A 21,841-nucleotide genomic window follows, 5' to 3' on the forward strand; every position below is an offset into this window, starting at 1 on the left:
TCCATCCTAGTCACCGAGCCATGACAAGGTGGCAGAAGTGTGGAGTTTGAAAAGGAAACCCAGAGTAGGCAATAAGGTAAAGATGTGTAACCAATGGAATGGAAATAAGGTGATGACTCAAAACTGAAATGCATACATGACTATCACTGCTCTAAAATTATAATTTGCCTTTGTGCATGAGATTTTAGTTCTGTTGACGTATTGTATGACTGTCATGTCAGACAGCTAAATATACAAGTAAAGGCAAAAAAATAATGTGTCTGCAATGTGATGACCAGTGTCTGGAGTAAACCATCTGAGAACATTGTTAGTCTATATTTGTGGGGTCATGAGGCAGACCGGGGGTGGCAGTGGCTACTGGGCCACAGCCATGAGGGCAATGGTCATGGGCCTGTATTGTCTCACAGTCCTCCTAATTTGGATGTACAAAGCTGGCTAAGTATAACAACCTCTTCAGCACATGACGTTCAGTGGTAGTGATGGTGAGTTGCCACAATATTCTCAAGGAGGTTAGTGTCAAGGGATGGCAGGGGATGGCAGGCACAGAGCTCAACATTACACCCAAGAGCACAATAACATGATTGTCCAGCCCAGTGCTTTTTTTATTTTTTATTTTTAGAAAAGACAAATCTTTATTCTACTAAAAGGGACAATGCCACAATGCCACACCACATGTTAGACCCAATATCCTTGGTGTAGTTTTTAGCCAAACATTTTGCTTTTACTCCTCCTGATTTACTGATTTGTTCGCTCTAGGATGCTGCAACCTTACCACTGGTAACCAGTGCTACAGTGCTTGTGCGCACTCCTGTAAACATGGTAAAACTGGGTTACACCCATTTGCCATATTTAAGTTACTTGTAATTCCCTAGTAAAGTGGTATAACAGGAATTGTAAATTAAATGCTAATAGTTGGCTTTCATCACTTATTGTGCTACCCACTTAAGTAGTCCTTTAAAACATGTTTCAGACTTGCAATTGCAGCCTGTGTGTGCAGTTTTGAACTCCCATTTCACCCTAGCAAAATAAACCTTTTGCCAGGCTTAAACCTTTTGTTTTTAGTAATTATAACTCACACCTCTGTTGGCCCTAAACAGCCCATAGGGCAGAGTGTGTTGTTTTTAAAAAGTTGGACATGCACTTTTAAGTTTTACATGTCATGGTAGTGAAAAACTCCTAGATTTTTTTTATTTTTATTGGAAGGCCTACCTCTCTCATAGGATAACATTGAGTCACCTTATTACATTCAATAAGCAATTACTTTCGTTTGGAAGCAGGTAAGAATGTCATGTTGGGTTTCTGAGGAATTGTTATTTAAACCTCTTTTTAATTAAAAAAAAAAGTCAGATTTTAAGTCACAATTTTGAAAATGCATTCTTTTAGAAAGTTGTCATTTTCTTCTCTTAATTATGTGGTAAATGCAGCCTGTTTCTTGGGTCACATGACTAGGTGTCGTTGGCAGTTGGCCTTTGTATATTACTTCCAAACAGTCACACAATAGAGGGCCTGGGTGTTGGCAGGATGGGCCAGCGTTACAGGATGAGAGGGGCTCAGCTGTCACTTGTCTAGCTTGCACTTCAAAGACACTGCTTCACTCAACACATAGGACATCACACTATTCTATTGTGCCTACAGACAGACTGGGACCAGGCATGGAGGCAGGAAATTCCAGACACTTTTGTAAGGGGAAGGCTCTAGAAGTTTATTCTACATCAAAGCGGGTCCCAGGTATAAAAATGGAGCCCCCAGTCTGACTCTTCAGTGCACTCCTGGACCTGTGGATGTTACAGAAGAAGGACTGCCCTTTTGCCAGAGAACTGCCCTGCTGCATGAGGCCTGCACTACTGTCTGAAAATGAAAACTGGACCTGGATATTTTATCTTAGTGACTCCAAGCGTCAGCTGACTGACCCCTTGTTCTGAGCTGCAGAGACACTACGAGCTCTAGAGGCCTCTCTACAACTCCCCAGCTGACCTGCTGCACTGGACCAGCCTGGAACTGACACTGAACCTGCATGAGCCCTTCTGGCCTATGCTGTGAGAGTTCCTGATCTCTAAGAGGTGCCTCTGAGATCCTGGACCCTTGAAGTAGCATCAGTTTAGCTCTAACTAAAAGAAAAGGAGAAACTCTAAAGTTTGTGCTCATTATGACCGTGATTGGGCTTGTCTGCGCCCAGATCTTGCCGCATGCACTGACCTCCGATGCGAAGCGCCAGTGAACTTGACTCTTTGGGCTACAGCAACCACCAGTGACAACCAGCAACAGGAAATCTGAAGTGAAGTGGCACAATGGGCAAAAAACGATGGGTTGGGATGTGGCCCTAATGAATGCCAGTGGTTGAGATTAATTCAAGCATTCCATCCATCACCTTGTTGTTGTTGCAGTTGATGAGTTAAGTTCGGCCTGCGCTACTCACCCTCCCCACTTTCTGGTGATCTAATGTCAGGTGGATTAGTCACTAGGTGCAGCACTTCCCTTCCAGTCTCATTCTGGCTTGGAACGGCCAAGTAGTGTCTCAAACATTCCTCTGAGTGGCAGCAGGCCACTGTGTGCCTTCCTCTCATGGTCTGCCTCACTGGAGTTGTGTGAGAGTCATGTAGCAGAACTGCTCAGACAGACAGATGCAGGATGCTCAGCAGGGTCCTGAAGGCAGCAGTGAAAGCGGATGACTTCAGGTAGTGGACCTCTTCAGGGTTCCGGCGATGTCAGCAGGAGGTGGGCATAATGGGCATAGCGGGCGCGATTTCTCCACTCTGTTAAGTATCAATTGCAGTTGCAATGAGGCCTCCCTGGGAAGTGGCGATGTCAGAGTCTTCTCTCCAGGTGCTGGCTCCTCCAGCGACTTCAACAACCTTGAGGTGCTTTGGATAATGCCAACCAAGTCCAATTGAGGACCCAGATCTTTAGTACCACGGCAGCTAGTCAGTGTTTTGTGCCTTGAGGCAGGAGCTTGGTTCTTTTGAATGGGGTAGTCTGTTCGACACATTAGGTACATTAACTCATGCAGGTTGGCAAGGTACCCTGTAGTGGACACCTCAGATTGCAGGTTTCTTCTTTGGGTGGTAAGGACTGCTTGATAATGGGGTAGGAAGTGCCACTGTTGTGCTGTCCACAATCAATGCACATAGCTGGTGCCATCTGGAAATGTTGATCTCTTCTTTAATTGGGCAGATCGATCAGGCACACTTGAACAAGTGCTATGTCTGTAACGGCCAGGATAACCATGGAGTCCGCCCGGGTATGCTTCAGAAGTGCTGCAGTTCAGGAACTAACTAGCTCGCACGCTGAAGCACGTCAGTCATACAGGTTGACAGTCTCTGGTGGATGGATCATGGCACCAGAGTCAATTCCTTTTGTCCATACCAACATTCGGCTACTCCTGCAGGGTCAGCTAACTCCTTTCCTCATGCTCAGGCATGAACCTCACTTTTTCAGAACAAGACACACAGCTCCTCCAGATCATGCTCCAGGTGATACCCACTCATCTCTCGGATTGTGACAATCAGTCAAACCCCAAACGTAGCTGCACAGTAGTCCTCTCAGTACTCTGGAGCACTCCATCCCTGGGCAGAAAAAACTTGGACTGGAACGTCAAGTGTGATGGCATGAGCTGCTCTTACACAAAGATAGCAGATAAGAAATGAAGCTTAAGAACTGGTTTGGGTTGGTTCTCTTTTCATGTGTCCTCAGCCTGTCCTCTAAACTCAGCCTTCACAGCACATCATAATACATGGTCTTCTTCTCAGTGGGGTTGTCTCCAGACTAGAATACCCACAACAGTGGCAGAAAGAGTGTGTGAGCATCAACAGCCACACTTTACAGGGATCAGGAAGAGGGACTGAGACGTACCCCTTTCTAAAAGGACCCTTCACACCCTGCCAATAAGAACTGCAGTTCCACTCATCACTTCTACAATCCACCAAATAGCAGACTCATGAAGACTAAACAGCAGCCCTCTGAATCATTAAGAACCTAATCGAATTTCAAATGGGAAGCCTATCTCCTCTTTCCCCATTTCAGGGTCTGGGTTCCCTCTCTCTAGTCTTAGGATTGCCAACAGGACACTTCCACTGTCTAAGACAGCAACTTCACCTCCAACCTGTGAACATGGACAAGTCAGGGGCATCCAAAAAGGAACCTACTGGCTTTTGTTATGCTGGTTCACTTATGCAGTATGTAACACACTCCTCACACAACATGTATTAATGTATTTGCTCGAGTTCTCAGTGTTAGATCTGATTTAACTGTTAGTAGCAGACCTTTATGAAGATGTTAGTAGGGGCCCACTCTTGTGACACCGGTGAAAAAGGTAATTCTAGGATAACTTCAAAATATGGCATGCTGCCACAGCCATGCTATATGTATAAACTTGTTGCTCCCTGTCATTACTGAGGGCCCACTTGGTGCACCCTTCCTGGTCCAGAACAAGTTGCAAGTCAAGGGCAGACCAAGGCTTTTCCATATACCCTGGGTTAGCATAGGCCTGGAATCAAAAATCCAGAAACCGAAAGACCAGATACTCATGATAGGGCACACTGGGCAGGGGACAAGACCGTACACCATACAGGTGACACTCCCATCCCAACATTTATTGGTGTGCCTTTAAACATCGATATGAGTAGAATAAATGATCTATGCACCTTAGAAAGGCAAACGAGTTATAACAGTACAACATTCACAAGCACATTTATAACATCAGAGAAAAGCTGAATTACAGCCCATATATAGTGGTTGCACACTTACAGGATTTTTGATTTAACCATAGTTTCTGCATCAGTCACATGTCAGATATGAGTGCATATTTCTTCTTGTATAACGTCAACTCATTCACTTCAAACACCCCGATCTTCCACACAAATAAAACAGCTGGGAAAGTCACCAGACCTAATTATCGCTGGAAGCCCACAGTCCATACGTTGTGGTTGCATGTGTACATAATATGTGTTAGTCCACTCCTCTTCTATCAGGAGCCTACAAAACATATAAGCATATTTCACTTTTTATGCGCTAAATCTACTACTTGTAGATGTGGTGCCTGGGGTCTCTTTCTCTTTTGTTGTAACTGGTTCTGTAAGGACTCTTGCTATTTTCTCTGCCTCCTCCCAAGAAATGGTGTTGCTGCACAGAATCTCTCACATTACCCTGGTTCTAAATACTAGAGAACCATGAGTGTCATCTCGTTCAGAACCTGGATGGGGGCGGAGGGGGAGTGAGTGACTTCAATGAAAAAGAGGAATCCTTAACAAACTGAACATGCACCTTGGGTTTAATTCTCCTGGCGTCATTATGGCATTGGCATGTATGCATGAATAGACTACGAGGATATCATAAATAAGAAATATGTTGCCATGTTCAATGTTCCCATGTATATAGTATGTCCATGATGAAGTAGGCAACACACGCTATGTAATCTCATATCTGTCTACAAGCCCATTAAAGACTATCTCAACACACATTTTACCTGACCAACAATATAGAAGATGCCACCGGGAATACAATAATAATACATTCACTGCCATGAATTACCTCACCATTTTTGAAGTTTGAAGATGTTAGTAGGAATAAAGCACCACTTGGCCCAAACTTATTACTTGAGACGCAGCACACACATAGTCCAACATCGTCCGGCCTGGGCATGGCAGTAGGGAGAATAAAGGTGAAAGCGGGTGCACAAGAACATCAGTCCTAACTAGTGCGGTCATCTGTTCTGCAGAAGCTCCTACTGTCAGATCTGTCCTGTCCTCGATGCGCCACGATCATACAGCTCAAACATTATAAATATGATAAAAATACATACATCGAGTGTGTGACTCATTGAGGTAAACGGCTGGAATGCCCACGGCTCTAAATCCTCGGGCAACTCTATTGGGTATTTGGGGTCTCATAGATCTAAAGGCGGGCCAATTGATTCTGGTCAATACCGGCTGCATGGTTGCCAAACAAGATATTGCCCGGAAGTGGGCAGACGGGATACCACTCCGTTATCGAGACTGAAAATTATGGATGGATCAGTTACTGGAGGGAAAGATATTTACGGGTATGGGATGTGTGAAGAAATTCGAAAAGATTTGGGGGTATATGGGGCAAGACTAACACGAAGTAGACTGCACTTTAAGTGGATGTGGGCGGGAAGATGTAGCCGAGACCCTCTGTGGTGGGTGTGCTGTTCTGTAGAATAAATCAGGGGCAGTTGTACAAGTAGTAGAAATCGGTTGGTATTCTGAAAAATATGATGTGGGTAGGTGTATTTCTGAGCAATGCAAGGCACAAAGGGACAAGGGTTGGAAGGGAGGAAAAGCTGACAGAATGGCTCTGCATGAGAAGTGTACATTTTATAAGAGTTGTAATGGCAATCATTTAAGGATACTCTGTATTTGATGCACAGTTATTGTTTCAAATAATGAAATATTTAATAACACAATGCAAAAAATACATACACGTTGTCCTAACGCATTATGACATCTGTATAGCACAAATTAGCTTCCTCGTTCACATTAGCTCATTAAATATACTGTTAATGACTTGAAATTGAAAATTGCTAAGAATGTGCCCTGAATGTGACCAATCAGGTACTGCAATCATTCTTTGAAGGACCGAAGAAAGTTGAATATTGCGAGTGGGTGCGCTGTTTTTAGCCTCAATTGAACAAAACATTGTCACTGGATAGTCCACTAAAATGTTAAATATCCAACGTGTACCTCATAAGAATATAAAAGGCCCCATAGTTTTTCATTGGAGCCCACCACCAACTCTGCCAAATGCCAGGGTTGCCAAATACCAAGGCTGCCTAGACTTGACTCCGTACCAGGGTTCCCTTTTTTCACTACCCAAAACTTTCAGTCTCTTAATCTTAGTTATGCATGTTATTTTTTATTAATCCCCGCTTTCACCTATTGCTTAAGTTTTTCTATCTTTTTTTCCTCATTCTTTCTCTTTCCACCCTATCTCTTTCTTGCTATTGATCAAAGTCTTATGATGAAAACTGAGATCCAGTCAACAAAAATGAGTGCCTGCGACTACCACCTGGAAGCACCAGCAGAAATTAAACACAGCAAATAACTTGTAACCTCAGTAGGCAACAAACATTTCTTTCTTGATAATCAAGTCCCAATGAGAGAAACACAGAACTAATTTTCAAGGGATTGTTCTTTCAGGTCCAAAATTCAGAGCTGAATGGGGAGGGCAGCTAGTAAGTTCTAGTAATAACCAACTATGGGGATCCCACCTCAAATATATGCAAAATCTTGTTAAGGAGGGCACACAAGGGAGTGATTGTAAAAACTGGTTTTAATAGTAGAGGATGGTGAACAGTTGAAAGCAAGTGCTGCTTTATTCAATTTTAGGTGTTTCTATAATATTTTTAATGACGTAACCTGATAGATTAATATTTAAAACAATAATTTTAAAGGTATCAGCCAGAGCCACCTCATTATGTATTCTTTCTGCGAAGATGGCACATACACACTTGTTAACCATTCAGACTGCAAACATCGGTATCACATAAATGCTCTTGTGGCCACGGCTGGCAATGGATAATTTCCTACTAGACAGTAAAGGTAACTACTGAACAGCAGATGCTGAATAATAGTTTTACTAAACAAGAGCATATCTTCTCCAAAGTAAATGATAAACTCACCAGACAGCTTTGGCGTCTTGACCAACGTTCCTTTCACAGTGCGACAATGTGAATTATCACCCCCACAAACTCCACACTTATCTTCCTCTTTGAGGGAACCAATTTCTTTATCACACCCGACATGCTGTTCAAAATAAGTCACAGGTCAGAACAAAACGTCATGCATCGACTGAACCTAGACCTGAGTGATTACAAAGACAATACACATACTCTCATTTGTCGAATCCAGTGATCTGATGTTCCCATGCTGGAAACCCTTCTAATTGACCTTCCCAGCTAAGCATTGTGTTATGCTGCTCAAACCCCAACAACTACTAGCCCACAATCATTACTCGGCCATACTTCCATTAATAACACAACTAATGCAACAGACTGGCTAACAAAATGGCAACCCTGATCTTTTAGAACATAACACAGTTTAACTCCTTCCCCACTGATGAATAGTCAGATCATCACTCTTCGTGATATGCTACAGTTCGCTTGTTGCTTGGTTAAGGACCAAGGTGATCTACTGGCATGTGTGTTTCCTCAACTGAGAAGAAACTCAGTGTTATATTTATCTAACTAGCCCCTGTAATCTTAGATTGCTTTGGCACACTGAAGTACAAAACGCATGTCTTCATGATGTAAATGTGCATATCGACATCTCCTACATTTGCTTTAAATGTGTGATGAAGGTAGTGTAGTGAATAATAGGGAACATTGCTTTCTATTGTGCGTTACAAAACATATTTCTCCAACTTTGTTTACTCTCACGAGAATGAGGTCATAAGCAATAGCCACTTTAAGGTGTACACACACACACACACGTGTTCTGCCACACTTCCTTACCACACAGTCTCCGCGGGCACAGACACTGTACGGCTCCTTGTAGCTGCATCTGGTGCCATCGTGGACAACCTGGTTCATGAAAACCACATCCCCTGTTTCCTTGGACTGACATATAAGTTCACACTTCTGGGCATCTGCAGTAAAGAAACATGCACAATTTTAACAACTCTGACACAAACTAGTAATTGTATTTGTGGTACATAGATGGAAATGTTATATCCCTGACAGAACACTCACAGAAGGTTGTACTAAGAAACACCGTTAGTCTTACATAATAATTACTATATTACGAGAAATGTTTCTTCTTGCCTCCTGGTTTACTGTTGTATTTTTGTTTTGTTTGAATTTTCTCTCCATACGTTAAGCTCGGAAAACAAATATTCTGATTACTATTGAGTAAAAAATATGCTTAAAACTTTTATGGACAATATCGAACAATCACCTATAATTTAGGGTTTTCTTTCTTATCATTTATATCGATGAATTGAAAACTGGAAGTGGTTTGAATACAATCATCAATACGGGAAGTGGTTTATTTCTGCTTATAATTGAGATGTTAAAAATTTAAATACTAAGCACATTTCACTGGATTGCTTGGCCTCCCCATTACCTGGCCTCCCCCTTCTGCTGCCTATTGCTCCAGAGACTTGACTGTGGTGGTGCCTCTATCTTCGGGCAGCTACTCCAACCACCCACGGTCTCGCCCCCTGTCTCCTCCAGCAGCCATATTCTAATGATGAAGTCAACCATCATCTCCCGCTGGCATCAGGCAGCTCCTCTCGACAGCTACTTTCCACGCAGGTAGTTGGCGGTGAGAAGGCTATCTACCTTCACACTACGCAAACCTCACAAGCCTCGTTGGATGCACCAGTGGATACCATGCTTAAAGAAATTACCTCCACTGGAGCTCACCTTCTCACCATGGATACGAAAATCACTGATCTCACCCGGGATGTAAAAACCATAAAAACAGACATGGGCCTGTTCCACACAGAAGTGACCATTCTGGGCCAATGTCTCACTGCAAGAGAGGAGAAAGTGGCGGAGTTTGAGGTTGGTCACCCACATCTATGGCACATCAAACAGAAGATGATTGACTTGAAAACAGGTCCCATCTTGGCAATATCAGATTCTATGAGGTGCAGGAGAAGATGGAACTATCGCATGCATGGACCTTCCTGCTCAAATTTATGTTGCGGGTGACAGTCTTACCTTTCACTCCTCCTATTGAAATGCAGAAGGCACACAGCATCTGGAGTCGGCTTCCTCCACCAATGGGGAGAAGAGGCATTGCCCATCATAGCCTGCTTTCAGTGACATGGTCATACTAGTCAAACCCTCCTGAAGGCACGCAAACACGGTCTATAGTGATAGAAGTCCGGATCCACATAGTTGCAGACTTCTCTTCAGACACCAATGCTAAATAGAGGTCTTTCTCAATCTACGTCCCCAGCTGAAGAAATGGGGCATCAGATATGGGCTTCTGGAACCAACCATTATGTGGATCACCATGGATGGGCTCTCTAGGGACTTTCATGAACAAGCTGACCTAGCCCTGCTCCTGCGTCACTGGGCGACTCCTGCATGGACGTTGCTCCTCCGTCACCTAAGAACTTAAGGGGCTCTGTTGCTTCTGGGAATGACCTTCATCGATGTGGATGCCCACTTGATCAACCCTCCCGAAAACAACTGGCGAGAGAAAGAGTGATTAAGGCTGTGGAAGAACTGACTCAGGCTACCAGAGACAAATCCAGTTCACCCATAAGATCTTTGTCTCTCCCAGAAGGTGGATCTGCCATACCTCTACAAACAGTCTCATGAACTTTGCCAGCCTCCTGGGCAGATGAATACCATGTAGAATGACTCTGGCAGGGGTGACGACAGTTCTGTTCATTCATCCTTTTTTATCTTATTTTCTAAGACACGGTCTCAACCTCTTTGCATCTTGACCTCACAGCCCCCTCACCTAGATCTCCCTTCCTTCCCTTTCTCACCCAAACTCTCCTCCCTTCTCTACAGTCCCCCTTCCCTCTACTTTCTAAACTTTGGGTATGTAGGCCCCTTGCTGCACAGCGTTATAGAATTGAGGTATAGTTTTCATGTCTTTTTTTATGGCTTTTACCGCTGCTGCTATGGTTCATATTGGCGTTGCCATTCCAGTACTTGTTCCCCGCAGCCCTTCTTATTTGCTCCCTCTACTGTCCTCTCTCCTGAAGGACTTGCTTCTATTTGCCTCTCTGTCCCAACACTCCTTGGTATCCCCGCAGGCAGCACTTTGATCCTTACCCTTTGTCCCACCCTCTTACCCTTCTCCCTCTCCCTCTTCACCTCCTACTTGGTGTTCTGGGATAGCTGCTGCTTCCTTTTGGGTCTCTCTCCATGAGGGTTTCCACCCCTCTCCTACCCCTGCCCGTAGCTGGGAGTGGCTAGATTTCCATTTATTTTTCCAGTTATCCTTCTTTACTTTGGACCCCTGCTGTGTTATCCCTTTTCTAGGGACCCCAATTGGGCCCCTCTGACTTAGCACCACCCACCCTTCCCCAAGACCATTCACAGTCCTCTTGTGCAGGCATGCACTGTGGCTGAGCATCCCACCATTTTCCTCATCCTGTGAAATTTGCCCAAGCTAGCTGCAATGGGCTGTGATCCATGTCACTTGTTCGGTTGTACTGCCTGATGATTCTAACTTCACATCCATTGTCCCCCACCCCGTTACCCTATTTGTTCTGTACAGGTGTTGGCTATGGCTTCCTTGGCATCCTATGCTGTGTGCTCCCTCGTTACCTCTCATCCATACTTCCACTCACCCCTTTCTATTTTTTTGTCATATTTTTTGGCCAAGTTGTTATGGACTCTCTCTTACTGGGCATTACAAATAGCCCATGGTGACCTTGGATTTCTTGAATTCCTTGGGAAGTCAAGACAGTTGCACATGCAGTGCACAATGTTACTGTTCCCTACATACATGACTCCCTATTTCAGTACAGCACCACCATCATTGTCACTTGCCTACTGGTTCACTAATAGAGGCCTCTCCTACCTTTTGCCTAGTCCTTTCCCCCTACCTTTTCCCAACATCTCCCTTGGCCTCCATGTCTGCTTGGCCCACTTCCTTGGATTTGCACTAGTGGTCTTACAGATCCACAAACTCTTGTTGGAAAGTAAAATAAAATCAATTATCGTATTGGCGTGCCTGCCATTAAAAGTGGGTTTCAATTGTAGTCTACGATGGGTCAGACTATTGCACAGGATGAGGTCAAAACTAAATAAGGCTTCATTCAACAAATTGCCTGAGTTATTATGTGTGAAGTGTAGTAGCTCATCGTCTCCGCCAGGGACGTGAGGGCAGGGACCCTCAATCGTTTGAGGACACAGATGTGTATTAAAATCACCACCCCGCACGATATAAGACTGTTTATTTGAAGAGTTGCAAGCTCGATCTAGATCGTCCTGTAAGAAGTTAAGTGCTGATCGAAAATCTTGATGAGGAACGTTATTATAGAAATTAATGACCACCAATTGTGAAGTATTTTTTAAATCACATGTAATCACTTGATAGAACGTATTGGAAGTTAAAACAATGTCCTTGATTATATCACACTTGTTAGAAATGAAGGTGCATAAGCCACCCTTAGCCCTGCCCCGTACAGAAGGAATAGCAGGAGTATGTAATGTCCTGTAGCCATTTATGTGAATCGGATTCACAGACCAGGTCTCTTGAAGACACACCCAGGGAAAACGCTGAATATATTCTGACCAAACCTCATTCTCCACTTTAGATCGGAGGCCTGCCACGTTCCAAAATAAAAGTGAGAAATGCTCTCTATACGTTTTTGTGGCCTGCCCCACGGGGAGCTTGTTGGTTGCCTGGATTCTTCCTGGAAAGGTGTTGCTTTCTTTACGTGCGAAAGAAGTCAATACACAGGTGGGCGATTTTTTTGACAGGGCACTTGGAAGCGATTCGTCTTTGGCAGATTGTCTAAGAGAAGGTTCCATATCCAGCCATTCTTCTCCGGGATCTGCTGCCAGGCTGTCAATGCCCAGTTGGACGGGGGCTAATGCTTCTGTAGGATGCATGGACCTGAGGAGTTCCTTATCAGGTGATAGTCAATCTGTATCTTCCAGGCTGAGCCCCCGGAATCCATTCACAGTGGGGATCATGTATTGGGTCTCAGGCCTACTTGTCTGTTCCCCAAGATGAAGGCCAGGACCATCATGGCCTATGGTACTCGTGTAAAAGAAACCCAAAGGAAGCAGCACAATACCATGATCAGTAATCTGCTGTGGGCTTAAATTTCTTAGAATATCTTCGACCAGTGTAGGGGTTTTAAATGAGAGAGCTACACAATCACCCCTAAATATTTTGTGGTTTCTGCCCACCTTTTTCACCCTTCTAACCATCTTAATGTCTTCGAAGAGTTTATTTGTCAAGCCAGGTTTCGAACGGGTTGCAATCCAATTCAGGGATTTGTTCCTCAAGGCTGCCCATGATTCCCCCTGTACTCCAGGTAGGGTGGGGACGTTGGCGAGGACTACCACATAGGGGGTTGCCGCAGGCGGGAGATCAAGTGTGCCTCTCCCTATTAGAGAAGTGCCCTGGTAAGGTTTAGCAATATTTACATGTTCCCCACTATTTAGCACCATTTTATGAGGTTGGTAAGACACGGGAATCAGCTTGTCTTTGGGTGGTCTGGGGAATAGGTGGTAAGATCTGGTGCATCAGAGGGGAGCTAGCGTTGGGGTTATTATCGCCAGAATACTGGATAGTTGAAACCAGTGGATTTATAGATTGTGCCTTTAATGAGTTGAGCAGATAGTCCATTTTTCCTTCCAATTGAGTTAGGCATTTTATTACTTGGTCAAAGCATGAGCTAACTAATTTTTCTAAAGTAGTCGTCGACTCTGCAGCACTAGTTTTCCCTTTCGCCGTATGAAATTTATTCTTATGATCAGGTTTTACATTTTGGGAGCCAGTTTGTGCGTTTTGCGTAAGTGCGTTGGATTGGGCTTCCAAAGAGCCAGGTCTGATATTTGCGAGTGGCTCTTGTCTAGATACTTTGCCCTTCTTTACTAATTGGGGTTTCCTTTTGCGTTTTGGTGAAGGTGGGTGCTCGTCAGCATCTGAGATAGAATCAATTGTGTCTTGAATGCAACCATTTATACTTCTAATCTGGGTTCCACTTTCCACAGGCTTTGCCGGGTTATCAGGAGTTATTGCTAGTGAGGGGGAATTGGGGGGAACTAGTGACCTATTCTGGGTAAGTATTTTTCCTTCAACATTAGTAATCTGTTTGTCAATTTCCCCCATGGCTCCTGAAATAAATTTCAATATTGACGTATGATTTTTTTGGGAGGAAATATCATTTACGCTAGATTGCTTCCTTTTTCCCATTATCACTGACTGCTTTGGGCAGAAGAGTTCTATAGTAATTACCTACGGGGTAAGAGTTCTTTCAAAAGGTATGGTAGCTGGCGTTTGTTTATAGAGAAGTGGAGACAAAGAAGGGTAAATAAATTTCTCGCAGTATTTGGAGATTTTTTAACTGAAGGACAGAGGTACAGGCTATGAAGGGACAATCGCAGGGAGTCAAGAGAGAAGGATGCAGTACCTGCTTGGAGTCCTAGGAACCAGATCCTGAGATCACGAGGAAGTTGTCAGAGGGGTGGTCCAGCCCAGCCTCTGCCGGCCGCTGACGGGCGCAGGACGGGCCTGCCCTTGGCCCGGGCTTTGCCCGGGCCCCGCCCGCGCGCGTCCCGCGAGGCGGGAGCGCTATCAAAGATTTAAGGGGCTCCTGCCCTTTGACGGGATGCCGGTGCCTCCTCCTCTCCCCCAGGTGCTGCTGTGCGCGTCCCGTGAGGCGGGAGCGCTATCAAAGATTTAAAGGGCTTCTGCCCTTTGACGGGATGCCGGTGCCTCCTCCTCTCCCCCAGGTGCTGCTGTGCGCGAGTATATCTAACACAGTAGGAATGCAAAAAAATATTTTTCCGTTCAGACGACACCTTGCCCCCACTCATGGACCAGGACAGGTAGCTTCTGGCCCTGAATTCCTTTAATTCAGCCTTCTCTAAGATCTTGGGATATAAAAGCAATTGAAATAATAGTGATGCATTATCCATGTCATGTGTCACAATGAAGGCAGCCATTAATGGATACCTGTTTCAATGGAAACCACAAAGCCTCCAATATCTACACATCATGATCAATAGGGCCCTGGAGGGAATAGTCTCAGATAACCTAGACCCACTCATTGTTGAAAGCAATGTTGACTATCTGAAATGGCACCATCTTAACCTATCACTGTGGGGGAGAACACAAGCAATTAAAATGGTGGTAGCCCCCGCTCCACCTTACATACGTTCTGGGAATGTTGCCTCCGCTTGCTTGGCCCTCCATATTATGGGTGATAGACAAGTGCATCAAATCATTTATTTGGGGCAACATGAGACCACATTTGTCCTTCTAGTTGATTGCTCATAAGAAAAAGCAATGGATTAGTGGCACCTTGCATAGAACACTAATACCATGCTTTACACCTGGCGCTGTTGCCTTACATGGGGCAGAAGATGGCTGACACACCTTTCTAGGTTCAATTAGAACACAACATGACACACAGAGGCTCTTTACCACCACTACACTGACCTCCAACCCCATAATGCAAACAATGGTGAGGGTCTGGAACCACTCCCATAAACCCTTGCACTGTCATGCTCAACTACACCTTCTGGTGCCCCTATGGAAAAATGCTGCAGTCCAGGTGAGTGGTTGATAGGTAATGGGGAAAGAATGGAAAATAGCGGGGCTACTGAGGCCCTCAGGGCCACTTACTGCCATGCTGACTGCCGCCAACATACCACGACTGTGGCGGTATACCGCTACGGGTATTATGACCCACACATAGAAATCCACCACTATACAGACACACACATAAGTCCGCCAGCCCAAAGGTCAGTGATAAACTGGAGGTACCAAAACCCACACTGTTACGCCAACAGAAATACTCCCACAGCATCATGACCCACGAATCACCGCGGCGGACATTCAACCGCAGTAAACCATAACGATGTGCTCAAAATACACACACACTAACAAAACAACACCACATTGGACAATTCAAAATACACACACCTGACACACATACACACACCACACCCACACTACTATAAAACACACACACACACACACTACCCACAACCCTTTACGACCCAAAGAAATTGACAACTGAGAGAGAGACAAGCCAGGAGCACCCACTGAATCTGAGCCACAAAACACCATCACTCATACACCATTCACGCACCTGACAGCACATACCCCAACACATCACCCCACACAACCTCACCCACACCACTCACACTACACCCATAGCACCACAACAACACCCCAGATTCTCTGAGGAGGAGCTAAGGGTAATGGTGGAGGAAATCATCCAGGTAGAGCCACAGCTATTCGGATCACAGGTGCAGCAGACGTCCATTGCTAGGAAGATGGAGCTATGGCGGAGAATCGTGGACAGGGTCAACGCTGTGGGACAGCACCCAAGAACAAGGTATGACATCAGGAAGAGGTGGAATGACCTACGGGGGAATGTGCGTTCCGTGGTTGCAAGACTCCAGGTAGCTGTACAGAAGACTGGCGGTGGACCCCCACCTCCTTCCCCGCAACTAACAACATGGGAGGAGCAAGTCTTGGCAATAATGCATCCTGAGGGCCTCACAGAAGTAGCAGGAGGACTGGACTCTGGTAAGTCAAATCTTTACTACTATATCCCCCACCCTACCTGCATGCCATCACAAACTCCTACCCCTACCGTCACCCCCATCACTCCACCACCTCACATATACCCCACTATCACAACCCATCCATCCCAAAACCAAGCCCTGCATGTAACACCAATCCATGGACCCCCATCACAGACCTGCATGGGCACCCATCACCACAGCATGCCCATTAGAGAGAATCACCTAGCCCCCAAAATCACCACACACACAAGGCAAAGCTGACAGGGCAATCCCAACCATAAAGGGAAACACACCCATGCACAAGATGGCACATGCAGATACAATAACACTGCATTTTCATCCCCACAGGACCCCTACTCAACGTCACTGGAGAGGAGTTGCCAGCAACATCCAGTCCCCCAACAGAAGAGGCCCACATTGATGAAAGCAGCTCTGCACGCCTGGATCATGATGACCAACCTGGCCCATCAGGGACCTCTGGACAGTCGGTTACCCTGCCACAGTCCCAACCCACCACAGAGCCTCCCCCTCAGGAAACACCAGCACAGCACCTACCCAGCGGGCCCATGCCACTGTCCCCAGGACACGCCAATCAGCAGTGCGTCCACCACTACAGGGACCCCAGGCAACCCCACAAACACAGGACGATCAGGGACCTGGGGTCAGTGGCAGTGGGCACATGGTTCAGGGGACAGAGGCACAGGACAACAGGGAAACTGGGAGGACTGCTGTGCGACAGGGGGAGGACAGGCCTAGGGAACCGACTCTCCAGGAGGCACTCACCAACATCCTGGGAGCATAACACCATTCCCAGGAGACCATGGGCCAGATACTGTACAAGTTGCAGGAGACCCAGTGGCTGCAGGAGGGACAGTACCTGGGGATCAGGGAGGACCTGAAAAATATCTACACCATCCTGGTCACCATTACAGGGGTGCTGGCTGACATGGGCAACACCATGAGGGAGACAGTGGCACACCAACGGGCCCCTGACACTAGCCACACCGAAGAACAGCCCTCCACCTCCGCCGGTGATAGAGGACAGGAGGCCCCGCCACAGGAACAGCAGGCCACCAGCACCCCACACCCTGCAGAAGGAGAACTACCCCGCAAACAGTCCCTGCGATCCAGGCAGAAGCCAGAGAAGATTGTCAAGACCCCTGCCAGGAAATAGGACTCTCCTGATTGTCACCCTTCTGTCCCACTCTCTCACCCTGTCCACCTCAAACTGCCAGTACTCCCCTTCCTATGCCCCATTGGACAATGCACCTGTGATACCCAGAGACTGGACTCTAACTGGACAGTCCTCCACCATCACCCAGCCCATTGCACATCCCCCTCTACGTATGAGCACTTAAATAAACACCCTTGGAACAAATATAAATCTGGAGTCTGTCAAATGATTGAAATATGTATTAGTACAACATTCTGAAAACATTGCAAGTCATATGTTCAGTTATATATACATTGGTATGTCTTTTAGTGGGCAGCAGTAAACATACCAGGAGCCAGAGTGGTCCACAGAGATCTGAAAATAGAGATGCCAAAGGGTACAGCAAGCGGCCATAGACATAGGGAAATCAGGCTGCCATGTACAATGTCCAACCGAAAACTGAAATGTAAAGTGAAGTTACAGTGTCTTACCTGTGTATCACTGGAAGTACTGCTGTATTATATTACTTCTGTTGTCCACATCTTCTTCCTCTGCCTCCTCTTCCTCACTGTCCACAGACTCCACTGCTGCCACAAGACCATCTCCAGGCTCATCCTCCTGCAGAAAAGGCACCTGGCGTCTCAAGGCCAGGTTGTGTAACATGCAACATGCAATGATGATCTGGCACACCCTCTTGGGTGAGTAGTACAGGGATCCACCTGTCAGATGTAGGCACTGGAACCTGGCCTTCAGGAGGCCAAAGGTTCTTTCAATTATCCTCCTTGTTCGCCCATGTGCCTCATTGTAATGTTCCTCTACCCTTGTCCTGGCATTCCTCACTGGGTTCAGTAGACATGAGAGACTGGGGTAACCAGAGTCACCAGCAAATATCGAGGGATACCTGTTAGACACACACTAACTCTTAGGGACAACCCCATACCGAGACACCAACTTATACTGGGTGGGGACCTTGGGCTCACCTATTGTCCACACCCGGTGCCTCTGGAGTTGGCCCATCACATATGGGATGCTGCTATTCCTCAAGATAAATGCGTCATGCACAGAGCCAGGATACTTGGCATTCACATGGGAGATGTACTGGTCCGCTAAACACACCATCTGCACATTCATAGAGTGATAGCTTTTTCTATTCCTGAACAAAATGCCACATGTGTATCATCAATGACACCAATGAAGTTGGGGATATATCCCAGGGCATAAAAGTCAGCTTTCACTGTGGACAAATCCTCCACCTGGGGGAATATGATGTAGCTGCGCATGTGTTTCAGCAGGGCTGACAACACTCTGGTCAACACGTTGGAGAACATTGGCTGAGACATCCCTGATGCCAAGGCCACTGTTGTTTGGAAGGAACCACTTGCCAGGAAATGGAGCACTGACAGGACCTGCACTAGAGGGGGATACCTGTGGGCTGGCGGATAGCTGACATCAGGTCTGGCTCCAATTGGGCACACAGTTCTTGGATTGTGGCCCGATAAAGTCTGTATGTTAGTATAATGTGTCTGTCCTCCATTGTTGCAAGGTCCACCAGGGGTCTGTACACCGGAGGATGTCGCCATCTCATATTCATCCTCAGCTGTTGAAGCCTATGGAGGAAAACGGTGAGCAGAGGGTCATATTCACACATCAATTGAAATAATGTTGCATCTTTTCCTTTACAGAGCCTGTATGTGAATCCGAGAGTCAGTTGCTGTGCCAATGTCTGCTGTCACGCAGTTAGGTGCCATGGCCTGTGCCCCCCTGGAATGGCGCCTGCCTGAACTGTGAGGAGGGACATGTGGAAATGAGGTAATTCCACTGGCGTTGTGCGCCGTTGCGGTAGGCAGTCATCGACCGCCGCGCAACTTTGCATTGGTTATCATTGGGCCCTATGGGTTCCAGGAGCCAATGGAGATGTACGCCGGCAGTGACGGTACGCACAGCCGCGGACGTGACCGCCATTTTCTATCTATTTACACACTTGCTACCTGACCTTCAACAGGAGAGGACCTACACTGCAAGTGCTGCTGTGACCTGTGTCTGGGGAAAGGGCCCCTGCCTTTACTGCGGAGGAGTTGGAGAAACTGGTGGATGGGGTCCTACCCCAGTACACGTTACTCTACGGTCCTCCAGACAAACAGGTGAATACACTGTGAGCATGATGCATGGGCCATGAATGCATGGATTGCTGTGTATGTCAGCCACATGTAGGGGGGGCTGAGGCGTCCTGGCCAGAGTGCTTCATGTATGGTGGTCAATGGTTGTGCGTCAGGGGATGGGAGGGATCTGGTGGGCCATGAGTGTGACGGCCTGGACGGTTAACTAATTCCCTTTCCTACTGTCTTTTCTCTGCAGGTCAGTGCCCATCAGAAAATGGGTATTTGGCATGCCATCACCAAGGAGGTGCGGACCCTGGGGGTCGTTGACATGCGGAGCACCCACTGCAGAAAACGGTGGGATGACCTGTGCTGCTGGGCAAGGAAGATGGCGGAGGCCCAGCAGGGGCTGGCCTCCCAACGAGGAAGGGGTGCCCGTCGTACCCCGACCCCCCTGATGTTCCACATCCTGGCGGTGGCCTATCTGGAGTTGGATGGGCGCCTGAAGGCATCGCAGCAGCCACAAAGGGGTGAGTACAGATTCAGAATCATGACTGGGCGCACGTTAAGATTTACCTGGGTGGGGGATGTGGGCTGTGGGTGCCCCTAGGCCAGGGCGTGCATTGCAGGGTAGGTCCCTTGTTGGGCAGGCTCTGAAGCACTCCAACCCCAATAGTGTTAGTGGGCATCTACTACTGGGCAGGGTCCTGTGGGTTTCAGATGTGCAGCTAATGGCGTTAGGCATTGTACCCCATGGGCTGGTGACTATCTTAGTAACTGGTAGTGCATGGCCTAGTGCATAGGACTGCTCCCTGTGTGTTGTTTACGCAAATGGTAGTGGTGTTGCTGGAATTGACCAAGTGTATCCTCTGTCTCTCCCCCCCTTTTTGTTTTGTCACCCTGTACTCGTGTGCATTAGCATCATCTGGCAGAGGAGCAGAGGCACCAGCGACAGAGGGAGCTGCATCCCACATGGCCCAAAAGGCTGAATCCACCGACGGTGAAGGCCCCAGTGGGACGGAGGGCGACAGGAGCACCACAACGGGGAAAGGAGGGGACACTACAGACAGCAACTCCTCCTCCGATGGAAGTTTCCTGGCGGTGGCGGACACCTCTGTGTCCACCCCTACAACAGGTACAGCCGCCACCCCCCCTACCAGCACCACCCTCCCAGCAGCCCCTCAGTGTGTTTCCCGGGCCCGCTCACCCAGGAGGGTGGGCATCTCCTTCGCCCCAGGCACCTCTGCCCTGCCCCAGTCAGCCCTGCAGCCCTCAGTGAGGAGGCTATTGACCTCCTGAGATCCCTCACTGTTGGGCAGTCAACCATTCTGAATGCCATCCAGGGTGTTGAGAGGCATTTGCAAAAAACAAATGCATACCTGGAGGGCATTCACACTGGCGTGGCTGCCCAACAGAGAGCATTTCAGGCTCTGGCCTCCGCACTGATGGCAGACATTGTCCCTGTCTCTAGCCTCCCCCCTCCACTTCCTCTACACAGTCCCAATCACCTCAACCCCAGCCTATCCCACCATCCCCATGCAGACACACCAACACCCACTGCCTCCACTGTGTCCCCTCCTCCTCATCATCCACCTCCCTCCCAGTAGCGTCTCCACTCACACCTGCATGCACTGCATCCTCATCCACTACCTCCATCACCAGCACGCCCATCACAACACACCCCTCGCTGGCAGTCACCACCCCCACATCCATGCACATGTCCCATGCGTCCTCTCCCAGTGTGTCTTTGACCCCTCCTCCCAAAGTACACAAACGCAAGCACCCACCCACCCAACAGCCATCCATCTCACAACAGCATCCAGCCTATGCACCTGCACCTACACCCAAACTCAGCAGACACCTCCTACAACCACTCCCTCTTCATCCACTCCCAAACCCTCCCCCTCTTCCCGCCCCAGTGTCCCTAAGAAGCTTTTCCTAGCAAACATTGACCTGTTCCCTACCCCTCCCCCCTGTCCTTCCCCTCGGGCCAGGGTGGCCAGAACCCAGCACAGCACCTCAGTCACCAAGTCGACGTCCGCTGTGGTTCCTGCAGCTATCAGATGATCAAAGGGGGCACCCGTCAGCCCAGCCAGTGTGCCACCAGCCCCTGCCAAGGCCAAAGCCATTCCGCCACCTGGTAAGGTGAAGAGGGGGACAGCATCCAGCAAGGGGAAGGAGCCACAACCACCCAGCAAGGCCACCTCAAAGACTCCAGCTGCCAGACCCAAGGTCACACCACCATCTGCCAAGGTGAGGAAGGGTCAGAAAACACCAGGCAAGGCACTTCAGCCGTCCGAGGCCAGCACCGCCAGCAGCCCCGTTGCTAGCACCGCCGCAAGCACTGCCACCTGCACCGCCGCAAGCACCACTACTGTCAGCAGCAGC

General features: G+C 47.5%; 1 protein-coding gene across 1 annotated transcript in view; it reads right to left on the minus strand.

Annotated features, from left to right (window-relative positions):
* ADAMTS14 (ADAM metallopeptidase with thrombospondin type 1 motif 14) overlaps positions 1-21,841 on the minus strand; it is a 654,816-nt gene that overhangs the window by 144,153 nt on the left and 488,822 nt on the right. Inside the window, exons 13-14 of the mRNA XM_069240367.1 lie at positions 8,468-8,601; positions 7,637-7,760 (exon numbers count right to left, since the gene is read on the minus strand). Of these exons, the coding sequence (XP_069096468.1) occupies positions 7,637-7,760; positions 8,468-8,601 (258 nt within the window). The remainder of the gene's footprint in view (positions 1-7,636; positions 7,761-8,467; positions 8,602-21,841) is intronic.

Source organism: Pleurodeles waltl, chromosome 6, assembly GCF_031143425.1.
Source record: "Pleurodeles waltl isolate 20211129_DDA chromosome 6, aPleWal1.hap1.20221129, whole genome shotgun sequence".
In the NCBI taxonomy this organism is placed as follows: domain Eukaryota; kingdom Metazoa; phylum Chordata; class Amphibia; order Caudata; family Salamandridae; genus Pleurodeles; species Pleurodeles waltl.